Source organism: Brachypodium distachyon, chromosome 3 (assembly GCF_000005505.3).
Source record: "Brachypodium distachyon strain Bd21 chromosome 3, Brachypodium_distachyon_v3.0, whole genome shotgun sequence".
Taxonomy (NCBI): Eukaryota; Viridiplantae; Streptophyta; class Magnoliopsida; order Poales; family Poaceae; genus Brachypodium; species Brachypodium distachyon.
Window position 1 is genome coordinate 51,487,269 of NC_016133.3, and position 16,238 is coordinate 51,503,506.

The following is a 16,238-nucleotide window of genomic DNA, read 5'->3' on the forward strand; positions in this document are numbered from 1 at the left end:
TGATATGAGTGATTTTTTGCAAAAGTGTTGTTCAGGGAGATTTTTTTCTTCTGTTTTGGCGAAAGTGTTTTGTTTTTGTGACTTCTCTTTGGCAAGATTGTGAGGCCTTCTCTTGTTTTCAAATAACCTGTCTGGAGGCCGAGCGGGAGGATGACGGAGCGAGCCCAATGCCCATCGCACATACATAACCGGCGCTATTTGCCATCGGCCCAGACACCTCCGCGCTCACCCCTCCCGCCGCCGGCGTGTGTAGTTCTTCGTCATTCCTTTGCCGGCCACCGTTCATCTCCCGGCAAAGGACCACCCCGTTCTGGCGTTCCCTTGGTCCTCACTCAACCAGGAGGAGCCCGGCACCGCGGAAGTGCGGCACGGAACAGTGATCAGTGCAGCGGAACCAGACAGCTAGTACTGCTCCTACAGCATAAATAAAACTCTCAGTACCCTGCCGCTTCACTTGATTTAACTCCAGTACTTGCTGGTACTAGTAGTGTAGTGCCACTCAATTCAATGACAAGGCATGAACCCTCCGCAATGAATGAATAGACAGCGCAGCGTATCGCCGAGAGGCCGTAATCGATCAATCAAATCGAATCCGCCGGCACCCCCCAAGCACTCGAGAGCCAGTCCTACCACATGACGCCTGCACATGGGCGCGCGCGACCGCAAATAAACCGGCCGGCTCTGGCCGCACCCCTGCTCTCGGGACCGTGCACACGCCCCCAATGAGTTGCATCCAAATCCGGACACGCGCAACCACTGCAACTTCTTTGTCAATTGTCCTTGCAGCTCGTTTGGCATCCATCATTTAAATTATTTGGGTATAAAATAGTAAAATTTATTTTAAATTTAAAAAACAACTTGTTTGGTTGGCACAGATATAGCCACAGAAATTCAATCTCAAATTTCATGAAATCACACTATAACTAGCCTCAATTCCTCTCTAAAAACCATCACTTCTCTAGAATTGTCTCTCACTCTTCAATTTCATGTGGTAGACAAACATAATTTTTCAACCCAAAATTTAAACTCGACCAAATAAAATCCTATCAAAAATTGAATTTCATTTCATTTTGATCAAATGAAATGAATTCTTGGTTGCCAAACCAGCCGTTATAATTTGTTACAGCACGGCGTGCACCAGACCAGACGGGCCGGCCGGGGGGAGCGCACGCGTGTACGTAGTACGTACGTGCCGACAAGATCTACGACGACGAGAGCCAGGGGGGACCCCGGGGCCAGATGCCCAGATGACGACGGGTTTGGAAGCTAGTTTGAATCTTTTTGGTGCGTTGGTTAAGCGCTGGGACAGGTCTCCTTCACGTGCCGCGCCGCTTTTGCCCCCCGGCCTGCGAAAGAGACGCCGTGGCAACCTGGCCAGTGCAAAGAAATCAAAGCCTGGGTGAGAGCACTGATCAGCGCCACCCACCTACCTGATTATTACTCGTCGCGGAGAGGCTATCTATGACGACACATGGCTTTCGTCTCGTCACGATAATTGAAGGCGATTACAACGCATCGGGGCTTTATTTTTGTCCAAAACCTTGAAGCCCAAGATGGTCGTATATATCTTGACGTCGGTGGGATTATGAATAGAGATGGTTCCCTTTTGAGATTAGAAAACAAACGATTCCCAGCAAACGGCAAGGGTGCATTACGTACGTGCACTTCCGGTGTCGGCGGAAGAGAGCGTGGATGGTGACACCTATTTGAGGGAGGCCATACGTTTGAGGAATCTAGCTATCAAGTGGAGGTTGACAGGAAGCTACCGCACCAGACTAGCAAAAACTATACCGCAGGAGTATTGGAGCAGAGTAAACTAACGTTAGTATGTTACTCGTAAGGACAACAATCTCCAACTGTGCAGAGGCCAAAAACAGACAATATTCGGCGTATTCCCCTGGGGAGAGAATCGCTAGTTGTCAGTATGTAGAACAAGTGCACGTGCATCGAGCATCGAGAACATCACAATGCTCTACAGTTATAGCAGTGTACTAATAATACGCTTTACCAGTCATGTTTACTAACACATGCCTTTCTCACTTCAGATACATTATCGATTTTTCAAGTAAAGCACAAGAAAATTACAATCGAGTAATCTCATCGAAGTTGAAGGAGACCCCTAGCTAGTAGTATATCTTATGACGATCTCCTCTGCATTTACCTTCTATGGAGAGTTGGAGGCAATTTATACATTCCAAGGAGATTCAAAGATTTGAAACGTACGTCCATTCTCCAATCGTCCAGCAGAAATTCCTTCAGCCTCGTCTCATCATGTAACGTCTGATTGTCTGAATGCATCACTGTCACTGATCACTCTCATCAGTGGTCCATAGTACTGCTGTAATGCAATGCTGATAGAGTAGCAACTAGCCAAGCTGGTGAACCTACCCCCACTGATTATTCACTTTGCTATCTCCTCGAGCCTTCTGAGTATATCCTTTGTATTGGGCCTCAGCGACGGTGAAGGGCTACAGCAAGCCGTGGCCAGCTCGAAGAACGCATTCAGGCTCTTCTCGTTCCCCGCCTTCCTGCTTTGCCTGACGAGATCGGAGCTGAACGCGTCGGATATCTTCCTCTCCAGGACCAGGTTTTTGAATGAGACGGGCAGGAAGATGTCACGGGAGCTCGGCGTCGGCGCGCTCTTGTCGTTGTTGGACGGCTCCTTCTGCGCGAGCATCTCAAGCAGAACCACTCCCAGGCTGTAGACGTCGCTCTCCCTGGTGGCGTCCCTCATCTTGATAAGCTCCGGCGCCTTGTACCCCTGCGCTGCCGATGTCTCCAGCATCTCTTGGGCACCGGCCGGGTTCAGCAGAAGGTAGAGGCCGTAGTCCGATATCTTGCACTCGTAGTTAGCGTCCAGCAGGATGTTGTTTGTCTTGAGGTTTCCGTGAACGACCGGCTTCTCTGACCCTGTGTGCAGGTGATCCAGTCCCTTGGCAATGCCGACAGAAAGCTTGCAAATTATATTCCATCGCTGCGAGTCGGCGATTCCCTCTGTATGTGATAGAAACAGACAAGCAATGTATGATTGGTAAGATATACTTAAACACTTAATTGACCATATATGTCGTGCAAGACATAAACTAATTTTGCAAGTCTTAAATACATAGGCCTGATCTGTACACCAGCACACTAAACTTCCTTAATTGGCGATTTGATCCGTAACAACTTCCCATGCATGCGAATGACAATGATGCGTGAAATGCAAATGGTTTAACTACTGTTTGTAAAGTCTTTCTGCAAATGTCCAAATTTTTTTTTGAGGCAACAAATGTCCAATTTGATAGCACTAACCACTTTAATTTTAAATAGAACAAATAACTGACTGTATCCTGATAATCACGATTGCGAAGGGTGGTCTAACAACCTTAACAAACATCAAGAGTCAGGACCATGCATGGCCCCGGGACAATATCATGTCAAATTTTTAAGCTAACCACCAAGCAGAAAAGGTCTTGGCAAAAGTTGATGCAATGTTTCCTGCTGCTGTGCTGCAGTCAACAAGCATATATAGCAGGAGATGTACCAGGGAATGTTTAACTGAAAAGAGAACAGAGAGAACTGATTGTATCCTGATAATCACGATGGGCCAGGGTGATCTAATAACCTTAACAAACATCAGGAGTCAGGACCATGCTCCAGGACAATTCACAATATCATGTGAAGTTTCAAGCGAATTAACCACCGAGCAAACAAGGTCTTGACAGAAGTTGATGAAATGTTTGGCGCTGCAGACCTATGGCTACAATCAACAGGAAGAGGAGAAAATGTACCAAGGAAGACATATAGTATAAAGTAAGAACTAACATGACATGAGCTCCAAAGTTCCGAACATGACTCTCTGTAACCCATTCCGTATTGCCTCAAAAGCTGAAATGATTTGTTTAGGGAAAGCTATCATTGTTCCTTTCGACGTCAAACTCGCTTAGCAACCACACGATGCATTTCCCTTATGAAAGAAAGAAGTGAAATTGCGTTCCCGCAGGAAAAAAATAAATAAATGAATTGCAAGCCTATAATATGTTCGTCCCCGCAGGAAAAACAAATGTGAAATTACATCCCCTGTTCCAATCCATTTGCAGTCTCCTGATCCTCGCAGAAAAAGAAAAGAATTCTTTTCTACTGGAGGAGTAGTATTCAGGACCCATATGCTTTTTTAACACAGCAAACTTGTGCATTTTAACGAATCAGATTAAAACATGCATGGCATGGGGCCCGATTTTCAATATTTCTTACGAGTATGAAACGCCGAAAGCAGCGGCAACACAAGCGGGGCGCGCGTGGGCAGAAAAGCATAGCAGAGTACCACCAACCTTGCAAGAAGCGCTGGAGCGAGCCGGCGGCGTAGAATGGGTGCACGAGCAGCTTCTCGCCCCTCGGCCCGACGTACACCGCGCGGAGCGGCACGAGGTTCGGGTGGCTCACGGCGCCGATCCGCCTGGCTGCAGCGGCGGCCTCCTCTGCGCCCACGGCGCACGCGGGCCGCACGAACCGGAGCAGCACCGCCGCCTCCCCGGACCGCATCGCGGCGCGGTACACCGTGCTGTGGGAAGACTTGCCCACCACCTCCCCGGGCGCCTCGAGGATGGCCGCCACGGACAGCGCCTCGCCGCCCGGGAACTTGACGAGCGCGTCGCCGTACCCGCCGCCGTGCGGGCCCGGGCCCGGCGGCCCGGGCCCGAACCGGTCGGCGATGGGGCCCAGGTAGGGCTGCAGCGCGCCGCCGAGCCGGTCGGCGAGCGGCGCGAAGTAGGGCAGCATGGTGGCGCTCCCATCCCGGCGGTTGCGGAGGCAGGCCGGGAGCGGGATGCGGATGGCGGAGACGTAGCGGTGGAGGCGGAGGCCCCGGAGGCGCGGGAGGGCGTAGCGGTAGAGCAGGTAGGCGAGGAGGATGCCGAGGATGGGGAGCAGGATGGAGTTGCTCCGCCCCTTTTCCGCTGGCTTGTCTCCCTGGTCCGCCGTTGCCGTCGCCGGCGCCATGTATGCAGGTGATGCCGGCCTGCGCCCGGTTCTCGGAATAAATGGAAAGGCGAAAGCAGTGGCCGGCGTCGTCAAGGTTCCGCGGCAAAGCCAACTGGCTCCTGAATTTGCTTTGCCGTGCTCTGCTCAGTTGCCTACTTCCTTGATTAGTTCCTTTTCCATTCGCGTGGTCGCGTGGAGAAAGAAAGGGAGGGCCGTGGCCGACGGAGGAAGGATCGAGCTTCTTTGGTGTCTTGGTGAGAGGGTACCGGGCGGGATGGCTCGAGATTCTTATTATCGTCTCGAGGCTTTTATCACCGCGGGAGGACTGTGACGAGCGGGAGGGTGGCTTCCTTCCAGTACAGCTTTGTGCTGGCTTTTTCTTTTGGAGATTAGCTGAACGAGTTGGTAGGTACTCTCGGCCATTTTCTCTCCATTGAGGTTGGGTGAGCCCGGTTGGGTCTAGGTGGATGGCGTAGGCCGGCAGCACAGTGCCAGTGGCAGTGGCAGTTGGGGGTACGCCGGTACGATCGCCGGGACCGGGACCGTGGAGTGGAAGGTGTCGAATACCTATCGCAGAGTTGGCCTGGAACCGATGATGGTGGACGTGCTCGTGGTGCAAACGAGACATACAGATGGACGGCGAGCGCGCAGGGACCTGTGGGTCGATCGGCCCCAACATTAGTTGGCTACTTGTCTGATCTGCCGGATAAGAGTGGCAGTTGGATTCAGGGCCGGCCTGGTAGTTTTTTTGCTAACAGTATGCATTTTGAGCTTTGGTTATGGTCATTCTGAGCTGTATGAATGTGATCTAGTGGCCGCCGGCCGGCCCCGCTAGTTTGGGCAGTTGTTGGAGATTCCCGCTTAGTCAGCGCTCGAGTACGGTGACTGCAGCATCTTGATTATTTGGCACAACACAAAAATGTTTGCCCGCAACATCTTGGAATGTATCGCGCGATAGTGATGGTAAAAAAGAAGCTTGAGCATTTGGATTTTAATCCACGGAACAAAGAAAACAAACTGCTACTTTGAGATTATTTGCTGCAATATGTGATAATGAGATTATTTGCTGCAATATGTGATAATGAATCAACGTAACATATCGAGGGTAAAGCCGTAAAGATGTTGTATATCCTAAAAAATGGAGAAAAGAAACGAGACTTATTTCCCCGCATTGCTCTAAATCTAAATGAATTCTGCAACCACTCGTTACTCCAGGTGTGCATCTCATATCCTCCTTCTAAGTTCATCGAGCTCCTCCTCCCCACAAGTGAGATGGAGTACCACTTCATAGTTGACATGAGCCCCATGGAGATAGATAAAAGATGCGAACCATAAAGGAGGTGGGTGTATATGAGTTGATGTCGATGGTAACCTCGCCAAGCCTCCCCATGAGCATGACGCAAGTCCCACTTCATCACCGACTTGAGCCCAACATAGATAGACGACATAATTAAGAGGCAAACAACATGCGGGTGTACTCTAGTAACCTAACTAAGGGGGAGGCAACATGGCTTCTCTAAGGGCCATCTGAGCTCGGCAAAACGGTTATGGAGCTTGGAAGTTTAATAGATCTGATGTGGGATTATGGGGGACTTCAATTTAATAGATCTATTGTGGTCTTGACTCCCTTTTCGAGGACGGTGAAGGCTGCAATGATCTGCAACGATAGAGTTGGGGTGGGGGGGGGGGGTATTTGGTTGGTGTTGAAGCAATTCGTGACATTGGTGTAGATGACGAACAATGGCACTTATACTTGATATGTGTTTAGTGCGATAGATCAGATGCACGAGCAAAACCATGGTCCTGTTCTTGAAGGCATTATCTTGAAGCAACAATTTTATTTTCTTGGATAAACGGTATCAGAGCCGTCGGATCAGTATCTAGATGACATCCTTGTCCACTCATGTCCATCGTTTATCCTGAATCTTAAAGTATCAGAGCTGTCAAGGCAAGCCCAAAGTTCCTGCATAATAAAACGGTTATAACTTGTTAATCTATATTGCGAAAATGGTAATGGGTGCACTGAATGGACACTGGTTTCCATTCATTGACACCTTCTTCCAGCCTCTAATAATGGCATTGTTGCACCTAAAGAGAGAAGCAAATTCGTTGCAAAGAAAGAAGAAAATGATACAAGGAAGAAAACATGACGTTACAGATGAACAAATGACAAGCACGTACGTCATCTTCTCCGTCCACAATGAATGGCACGAAGCGTGTGGCCTTAGCATGCATGCATGCCTACATGTCATGGCCGCCCGGCGGCTACAACGTCCTCTGCAACCTGATCTGCTCCCTGAACTTGGCGATGAACTCGTCGGCCTTCCTGTCCACCTCGTCCTCCCCCTCCGGCCCCGCCTTCTTCGCCAGTTCGAGAAGCTCTTCGTCCACAGACTCGCCATCGCCGTTATTGTACACACGATTGCCACAAGCAACGAAGTCGCCCGGGAACGACCTTTCCGACGACGCGGCGGTCATGTCATCCATTAACCCATCAGCATCCTCGTCCCAGTCGGTGCCCTCGTCTTCCTCCTCCGCCTCGTCGTCAAACGAAGACCGGTCATCACGAGGCAACGACGACAGAGAATCGTCGTCGTAACCCGGGAACCCCTTGGACACGGTGGACTGCGCCGGCGTTGCAGCAACAGCATTGTTGTTGTACTTCCGCGAGTCGAAGGCGTCAAGAACGGATGGCGGCGAAGGAGCGGCTGCGGCGCCGGGCGCGCCGGCCCAGAATCCTGCCGTGGACGACGCAGCAGAGCTACTAGCCGTCTCTTCATCAATGGCGGCGGTGTCGTCGCTGCGGGCGCCGCTGGCCTCGGACTCTTCCACCACCGGCTTCAGCCTCCGCACCGGCAACGAGAACGGCCTCCCGCCCGCGCAATCATCGCCGTCTTCTCCGTGTTCGGCAACCACGACGAGAGGGTCGTCCGGGTGGTACCGGGAGCTCCACGCCCGGGCGGCGCCGCCGCCGTCCTTGTCAGCCGCGGCATCGCCTGCGGCTGCTGCGGCGGCGTTCTTATTGTGGTTCTGGGCGAAGACGCCGTAGGAGACGACGATGCCGAGCAGGAAGAGCTGGGGCAGCTCCCACACGGCCTGGGCCACGGAAGGCAGCAGGGAGAGGACGGCGACCACGACGGCCAGCAGCACGGCCGCGGGCACGAGCGCCGCGGGGATCGGCTTCGCGGAGACGCGCCCGGCAGTCTGCGTGGGGGCAGCTGGCCGTGTGGCGCTTGCGCCGGCCATTGTCGGGGAGAGGTAAGCTCGGGTTAGTTCGTGCGTGTTCGATTCTTGGGTGGATTTGGGGATCGCCGTGCTTTTGCTAGCTGCAGTGTACTGTAGTAACCTGCATGCAGGCTGTTTTTTGCCGATTCCTTGCTTTGCCCCGAGGAGAAGCATGCAGGCGCTGCACCGGCCTGTGCACGCGGCTTAAGCCTTGGCTGCAAAGTAATAAGAGTCGCCGGGGCGGGGAAGATGATGACGGTGCGGTTTGAAAGGCTGCTCTCGCCCGCGTGGTCGCTTTGGCATAATCACGCCCACACGCCAATCTCCTACTGCTAGAACCCGAATGATGATTAATCTGTATATCTTGACCGAGGAAGATTGATTATTCGTGGAGATGCCGAGCTATCACGGCAAAGACAAAAGCTGGTGTCTCGAGAGAAGCGAAAAGAGAAAGACGCAGCTAGCTAGCGGGCTGCGGGCGTCCCTCCAAAGTCCAAAGAGCAGAGAGGATCGATTCGTCGTCGGGCCTAGAGGAACACTTTTGGCCCGCACCGCAAAGGCACCACCGACACCCTGGGTGAGGTCTGAACCGCGAACGCCGCGCCGGTCGCTTTGTCTTGCTCCACACCGACCGACATCCGCCACCCACGGTCGTACCTCAAATATATCCGCTCGATCGACCGCATCCTTCTCTGTCAGACTGCCACGCACTCAGACTCAGCAGCAAGTCCACATCCTACGCATGCACACGATTTTCTTCAGCATACGATGAGCTCCAAGTTATTTTACGATCATAATTGTTTTCAGCATCTGGAACTTCTAGACTAGAAGGCCACGCACCTATATAATCACGGACGATCACTTGTTGATTAGTGGAGGCATGATATGAAGCGCAATCGAGAAGTGACGGACGAATGGGTTGACCCGGTGCACGGTCGAACACTCGAGAACAGGGTTCTGGTTACCAGCGGGAAATCTCCGGTAACTGAATTTACCGCTACATCCTTCGACAAAGCTCCGTACCAGACGAAAATCTTCTCTTTGGAAAAAATAAATCTACAACTCTCGGCAAATTTTTCAGGCGGTCAAATTCCCAAGTTACCGATCCCCTCCCGATTTTATTTTCCAAACCAGTAATGTAAAACCCTGAAGCAGGGTATTCAGGAATCAGAAGTTCAGAACTGCCTAGCAGCAAGAGACCAAAAACGGCCGACCGCGTCCAAAATCGCGGGCCGCATGCGAGGCCCGCCCTGCACCCACCTCCAGGCCGGCCACGCGCGCAGATTTTATTAGCTCATCAGCTTGGTAGTGGGCCAAAACTGGCAACTCCTAGTAGTTGTCACACTCGAGCACTCAGCGGAATCACCAACCGTTCCCCTCAAAAAAAAAGAAAAGCGGAGTCACCAACCGAGAAGTGGCCAGGTGCCGTTGATTCACAAAATCACCCGCGGACAAGGAGGTAATGCAAGTTTAGCAGTATTAAAACACACGAAATTCCACTGTTTTTGGTGGAAATTACACAACCCCTCCTTTTGCCTGCGGTAAAATAAGGAAAAGATCGCTCCTCTGCTGGCTTGAGTGATATACTACTCCATGGACTGTAATTTCCGTACCTACCATGTCTAAATGCTGTGGGCAACGAATAGTCTACTCTACTTCTCTACACGTTTAAAAGATCAAAACCATACAACACCAACTTCCCGACGATGTCCTCCCTTGTGAAATAATGGAGAAATGGATACAACTTATGGAGCCATTACTACACCTCTGGTCCTGACGCGAAGAGGCTTACAAGGCCCCGGCAAGCTTGGACAGACACTTCGCAGGCCTGAAAAAGCTCCCCGTCCAAGTTCCAGACGCTTTCATCGTGCGACGAGATGAAGGTAAATGCCGTTGTCTGTGGAAATTGTAAAGGTTCGCTAAAAGTACAATGAAATAAAGGTAACGGAGGAGACTAAAGAAGAAAAAGGGGTACCTTATGATGCTCAACAAACTTGAAGGTCAGAGGGTCTGACCCCTTCTTGGTAAACTGTGTCAGATGCCTGCAGGTGAGATAATACATCTTTTTAAAATAATCATACTCTTATTCTGCAAAGTTACAACATTGTTTAGTTTGTGCGAAGTAACAGCAAAACTGGAAATATACTTTAAAAACCATTTTTCATGTTGTATTATTTTTCTGTGATGCCTAAATTCCATTCAAGTGAAAGTAAACACACATAAAGTATACAAAGGTTTAATGGTCCAATTGTCTTTCCTTTGGGTGAGAACTGAGAACTCAGCAAAGTTAAATACTAGTTTGAGGGATAGGTGATCAGTTTGCAATGCTAAGTAGTGAATACTCTGAAAGAACCGTTGCAAGAGTATTCTCACCATAGGTATAATGGAAGAGGGCAATCTCTAATGAGCAGAAGATGAAGAAAACCATCTGAGAGGTGTGCTTCAGCAACTAAGCCATCAGGGGCTCTTTCATTGCGACATGAAATGACGGCCGCACCAACACTGAGAAAACGCCCCTTCGACCAGACCCATTTCGGGTTCTTACAGATCATTCGGGAGCTGTCTGGGATCGCGTCCCCTGAATTTTGTCCAGATGTTGAAGTTTCTTTGCATATAGAACAATTTGTTCGGCAGATGGTCTTCCGAGGTCTTTTTTGACAAGATTGTAATGGCTGTACTCCATCTGCAACATTCTCTGCTGATGCTGTAAGTGAAGGAGTGCTCCTATTCTCAAGAAAAGCCACTTTTGCCTCGTAAGATCTGAAAAGATGATTAGCGGTGATCAAACTAAAAGACAGATAACATGATAACTGCCTGGACACTATCAATCACCTGTGCTTCAGAAAGACCATTGTTCCAGAAAAATCATAACGTGCAGGGCCCATCCATCGGTAGTTTTCACTCTCCCTTATAACTTCTCCATAAAATCCATATCTAGAAGCAGATTCCACAGAGCAATCAGCCAAGATGAAAACAACAATCCACATAGGGTTCATATACTGATATGCACTTGCACTAACTAGGTAAAATGTATGATCGCTCTATGTTAAATTGCAAATAATTAACAATCAACAGTGCACAAAAAGTATAAAACGTAATTAAATCAAAACTTTTTAAAGCAAGGCTACACCTAGCTAAGTTCAACATTGTTGAAGGAAAATAGAACTGAACAGTGAAACTCCTATAGCTTCTGCCAGATCTTTAAGGCCCTTTTGTGGGCTGAAGTCAAAGTTTTTGTAGGATACCTATGCTGATGTGCACATTAACGCATCTAAGAATCAGATGCTCAGCCGTCAAATTCATAGTTTTCTCCTTTTAAATCCATATAAACACCAGAAAGCGAATCATGTCCTAAAAGCAGTGACATACCCTGCAAATGAAGCAGCATAGCGTACGGTGGGTAAGGCCTCAGCTGATGTGCTACTTTTCCATCTGACTACTTGAGCTATATCAAGCGACATCCTTCTACCAAGTATAATAAGCAGAGCAGAAGTCACGGGATCTCGCTCCCCAGTTGTGCTGCACAGATCAATACGATGTTTACAACCAGCAAGGGACTGGACTTGGTAAGTACATAATATGTACCCAAGAATAGTTAGATATAACAAGCCAGCAAATGGTTATAATATGCATGTGCCAGTTAAAATTGGACATTAAGCTCAATGAAAGAAATCCAAGATGCATAATTGTTTCGAAAGATGAAGGCGCATTTGAGAGGTGTGCCAATTTTTTTGATCGAAAACTGTACGAGAGGTTCCGACAGTATATATATTACTACAAAAAGTTACAGGGAAAAAAAGGGGGTGGGGGAGGGGGGAGCAAAACCAAAAGAGAGAGCAAGATGCTCACACACTGTTCAAACACAGAGATGGACAGATGGTAATGGTCGACTGTCCAATACCATAAAGGATCATAACGAGCTGACTTGCAATGCAACACAATTACATACTTTAAGGGAATGAGGATAGAATTCCCATGATCTACATAGCAGTGTAACCCTAAAAATGCTAACTCGGTAATTAGTAACGGTAAGTGTGGTGTCTCTTTGTACGTTACACTTAGGTGTCTCAACCAGTACCTGAGAGCAATAGCATCTGTTGAGCCAGAAGGAATTATGCCAAGCCTAAACCAATCATTTGGGAAGGAGACTAAAGGCACTTGATCTGCAGTAGCACCAAGTTCAACATCAAACAAAAGTTATATCTATCATGCCAGTGACACTTCAATTTTATTGGTTTTAAGATAGACAAAATAACTGAGTTTTGGTTAAACATTGACCTCCACTGGATGGTTCCGTATTAGGATCTGCAACAAGAAACATGCAAAAAATACTTACATGAGAAATTTCTCTACATAATATGTGTACAAGTAAAACCAAAATGGACATACTTGATGATGAGATGTCTAATCCAGCAGATTGTGTAGTCGAAAGGAGAGGTTCATGGTCATCAGATTTGTTTGAATCCCCAGGGAGCATGCCGTTTACAGCATCTGATGTGCGCAGACTGTCATTTAGCCCATGGTTTGAATATCCTTGGGGTTTCTCATTGCTTCCAAAATATCCGAAGCCCTCTGGAGTTGGGGGATAAGAAGTCTTATGCCTCGAACTTAGTAGCCCATTCAAAATTTCATTAAATAAACCATCACCGCCCTATATATATGTAAAATTTGGAGAGCAGACAAGTAAAATTAGGGAACTTCACTAAGCTTAATAACAAGTTCAAAAGAAGGTACTAAGAGTACGGGAGTTGAGTTCTTTTTTGTCTTTAATTATTATATTTTTATTTTCTCAAGTTCAATTGTCGTATGTTAAAACTTTAGTGTGTGGGAAGTCGTCTCTGTCATATTTCTTAACCAGGAGGTATAGTGTGGTCACACTGATGCTAGCTGGTGGTTGTTTATTGCGGAGGTAAAATACCCATGTTGTCGTTAATTTATTATCAGCCTTCTATCTTGTAAAAATAAATTACTCATGACCATTCTAACTGTACCTGATAAATTACAGAAAGTACGAGAATAAAAAAAGTCCAACCTCGGATCAACAAATTGACAACTCGGACTAATCATAGCAGTCATCACAGTACTTCCCCATAAATTAAAGTATAACAACAAAAACAACAACCAAGTATCATTGGAAACAAATCAACATACCACTGCAACAACACCATCAAATTTTTTAAGCTCTTTATCTGATAGTGATGCCAAGGTGTCATATGCATGTCCTGCTCTTTCTGTTGTTATCACCTGAAGATGTACATATGTCGTGAACGTAAGTATAGTTAGAGTGCTGAGAGTTGTTCATCGAATCACTAAGAATTCTGATGTCACAAACTCCTCAACAACAAGAAAAATATATAATCAAGCATATACAATACTGCTCATGTCTCACTCTCATTGCAATTTTATGCTTCCATCAGCAAACAAGTTTACCTTCGTATTTACTTTCGCTTGGTCAAATAGCGGAGCTACTGTTTCCCAATTTTTGCAGCCTCTACCTTTTCCACACACTGGATGGACAAATACCTTCAGTTGTGAAAGATTTAATTAGCCCAAAATGTTCGAAAACATGAGAGCGATGATGAATGATATATAGAAGAAGTGTATCAGAACTACCAGCAGGTTCTTGGGCCTATCCTGTTCATTATTTATGCGTGCACTGAGATGCTCCACCCAGCTTTTGCAGGTATCCAGGTTTCCATGCCCAAAAAGATATTCACAAGGTACCCATGCAGAAGGGCATTTTCTTGACCTGGTGATTACATGTACGGCAAACCGGTGCATCTACAGGATAAATGACTTTGATCAAAGAGAACACATTAAATCTTAAAACATGATATTTGGAAGAACTTCTATAATGCATCGTCTAAAAATGGCAAGAGCCTTTGACACAAACTAGAGAAAGTGAACTGTGTAAATTAACTAGCAGGAATGCTATAACCTCAGTATTTTTCTTGCCTTGGGCAACAATTCCTGTATTCCAAGGTACATAAACAGGACCTTCATCAAGAAGCTGCACAGCATAGACATCTGAAAACTTGATTTTGTTCTCTAATTTTGGTTGCAATCTGAAAGATGACCAACATGAAGAATTCCGTTCCTGCAGAATATAGCATGATGAGCAGAAAGCCAGAAAGCACACATGCACATGTAAATAAATAAATAAATAAAAAATATCCCTGCAAGTACTTAGCAAGTTGCAACTCAAGAATGTAACCCTCAAGGCCCTGGCAAGATTGCAAAAAGCATCCTTGTTGAGAAACTTAGATGCATGTAGTCATATTCACATATTTGGCTTTGCACATTGGCTAAAAACACTTTCTTGAAGAGGACAAGGACAACTGAGGTTGAGGTTTCTAGTTTGGATACTTACAAAAAATAAATGTATTCTTATGTTTCCCGTAGCTAAAGGTATCTTTCAGCTGGCCAGTGGCCACACCCTTGTTCTTTATCACCCACAAATGCTACTTCTGTTCCAAACAAAATACTTTTAATAATGTTGTCAGAGGTGGTGATCCAAATTCCTAGCCTCCCAGCTTGTAGCCACGCTTTCCTTTTGACTCCAGCGACCAACGCGCCTAACTGTAACTAAATAGTGAACCCCTGAAGCTGCTCCCTATCTACCACCCAACTCATCGATTCAACCCCTGAAGCTGCAAATCGACGACTCTAACACAAAATTCGACCAAGAAATCACAAAAAACCTTCGGCTAAGTGTTCCAAAAACGAATTTGATCCGTAGGATCTGACAATAGCATCCAACGAGCAGAGACAGGCGGGAGGTCGGCCTCAGGGCGTACCGGGTGGAGAGGCTCGAAGGAGAGGCCGTCGTGTCGGACGGTGACGGCGACCTCCCCGGCGCCGCCCAGGAACAGCACCTCGCCGTCGCCCTGCATGGTCTCTCTATCACCGCGCCTTTATTTTCCGTTGCTCCTCCGGCGGGGGCGACCCGACCGGGGGTTGTGTGTTTACTGTTTTCACTTGGAATTGTGCGCGTGCGATTGGTTGGGCGTAACCTGGCCGGAGGCGGAGACCTCTTCTGGTTTGGTTTGTGATTTTCGAGCAAACTACCAGCTGATAAGCACTTCTTTTTTCGCGACAAGGATGATAACTTCCGGCCTCTGTAAGCTGATAAGCACTTGGAATTTACTGTTTTCACTTGGAGTACTGTTAAGACTTCGATGAATTTTTAGACATTTTTGTTCGGGTTTAGAATTTTCTTTTGGCGCGTTCTGCGTGTTGTGAACTTGGGTGATATGTTATCTTTTTGACAGTGGAACCTGGCCGCTAGGTCGCATGAAAAAAAAGTAGGAGTACTTTGGTATTGTCAAGAAAAAATATACACCTTCCGGGTTAATGTTGGAAGACACTCGTTTTCGGAGAATCGTAATGCCACGGTGATATGCTTGGGATTGTTCCCTTTATCAGTGAGTAGGACTAAGCTGGTTAAGTGTCAGCGTCTCATCTGATAAGTCATAGGTCAAGTTGATGTACTCAGTAATAATGAAGCGCTTGCATCAATTGATGCAAGGACCGTTGGCTGTCTTTTTTTTAAGACAATCAACCTTCATTGGTTGTCTAGCGAGCTGTGTATGGATGGCTTGCTCACCTATAACTCTCAAATATGGAGGAAATTGCATGGGGATACATAAACTTGGAAGCGATGTTCAGTTTCATTCATAAACTCACAAATTTGAAAATTGGCCTTTTAAACTTGGCATGTTGGTTCATTTTAGTCCAAAGTAACAATTTCGGATCAAATTAAACCACGTTGGCATCAGACGTGGCTCACAGGGGGTTCTTTTTGCAAAATTGCGCCTTTGTTTTCTTCCATTCAACCCCCTGCAATTTTCTGGCCTCTAACACGCGGTCCAGGCAGCGCTACAAAAGAGGCGGCTGTTTTTGCAAGATAAATATTTCAATTTATCCGCTATGGTGTTTTGAGTGCGGGCGTGCCAGTATACTATTGTATACAAATTAAACTGATATAAACACATGGAGATGGGTAATCTTGTATTTTATCGATTCTCAACAAATTCCATATTCCCTTTTCA

The 16,238-nt window shown here is 47.3% G+C and overlaps 3 protein-coding genes across 5 annotated transcripts; all 3 read right to left on the reverse strand.

Annotated features, from left to right (window-relative positions):
* Positions 1–1,949: 1,949 nt before the first annotated feature.
* LOC100845595 (putative kinase-like protein TMKL1) lies at positions 1,950–5,399 on the reverse strand. Its single transcript, XM_003569966.4, has 2 exons — positions 4,314–5,399; positions 1,950–2,994 (listed from the first exon to the last, which is right to left on the reverse strand). The coding sequence occupies exons 1-2, from the start codon at positions 4,978–4,980 to the stop codon at positions 2,402–2,404; spliced, it is 1,260 nt and encodes a 419-aa protein (XP_003570014.1). The 5' UTR covers positions 4,981–5,399; the 3' UTR covers positions 1,950–2,401.
* Positions 5,400–6,761: 1,362 nt separating this feature from the next.
* LOC100833408 lies at positions 6,762–8,564 on the reverse strand. Of its 2 annotated transcripts, XR_002964453.1 has the most exons (2): positions 7,144–8,564; positions 6,762–6,925 (listed from the first exon to the last, which is right to left on the reverse strand). XR_002964453.1 is itself a non-coding variant. In XM_024460576.1 (1 exon), the coding sequence occupies exon 1, from the start codon at positions 8,359–8,361 to the stop codon at positions 7,228–7,230; it is 1,134 nt and encodes a 377-aa protein (XP_024316344.1). In that variant the 5' UTR covers positions 8,362–8,563; the 3' UTR covers positions 6,934–7,227. The 2 variants fall into 2 exon arrangements, 1 of the variants encoding a protein (XP_024316344.1); XM_024460576.1 differs by lacking the exon at positions 6,762–6,925 and having other exon boundaries at positions 6,934–8,563.
* A 1,028-nt stretch (positions 8,565–9,592) lies between these two features.
* Positions 9,593–15,279, reverse strand: LOC100845296 (ceramide kinase). 2 transcript variants are annotated; one of them, XM_003569965.4, is made up of 13 exons: positions 14,985–15,279; positions 14,126–14,284; positions 13,801–13,968; positions 13,618–13,710; positions 13,339–13,431; positions 12,577–12,838; positions 12,466–12,492; positions 12,266–12,350; positions 11,557–11,706; positions 11,020–11,121; positions 10,561–10,947; positions 10,163–10,229; positions 9,593–10,084 (listed from the first exon to the last, which is right to left on the reverse strand). In XM_003569965.4, the coding sequence occupies exons 1-13, from the start codon at positions 15,078–15,080 to the stop codon at positions 9,947–9,949; spliced, it is 1,827 nt and encodes a 608-aa protein (XP_003570013.1). In that variant the 5' UTR covers positions 15,081–15,279; the 3' UTR covers positions 9,593–9,946. The 2 variants fall into 2 exon arrangements, with proteins under 2 accessions (XP_003570013.1, XP_010235786.1); XM_010237484.3 differs by having other exon boundaries at positions 14,143–14,284; positions 14,985–15,278.
* Between the last annotated feature and the right edge of the window lie 959 nt (positions 15,280–16,238).

What these genes read in the sequence shown, in the direction of transcription:
- LOC100833408 (XM_024460576.1), bottom strand. Translation starts at nt 8,361, where the DNA reads ATGCTTCTCCTCGGGGCAAAGCAAGGAATCGGCAAAAAACAGCCTGCA.
- LOC100845296 (XM_003569965.4), bottom strand. Translation starts at nt 15,080, where the DNA reads ATGCAGGGCGACGGCGAGGTGCTGTTCCTGGGCGGCGCCGGGGAGGTC. An exon ending in CCTTCGAGCCTCTCCACCCG is followed by an intron (nt 14,285 to 14,984) that starts GTACGCCCTGAG and finishes TATATTCTGCAG; the next exon opens with GAACGGAATTCTTCATGTTG. An exon ending in ACAGATGCTATTGCTCTCAG is followed by an intron (nt 11,707 to 12,265) that starts GTACTGGTTGAG and finishes TGATCTGTGCAG; the next exon opens with CACAACTGGGGAGCGAGATC.
- LOC100845595 (XM_003569966.4), bottom strand. Translation starts at nt 4,980, where the DNA reads ATGGCGCCGGCGACGGCAACGGCGGACCAGGGAGACAAGCCAGCGGAA. An exon ending in GCTCCAGCGCTTCTTGCAAG is followed by an intron (nt 2,995 to 4,313) that starts GTTGGTGGTACT and finishes TATCACATACAG; the next exon opens with AGGGAATCGCCGACTCGCAG.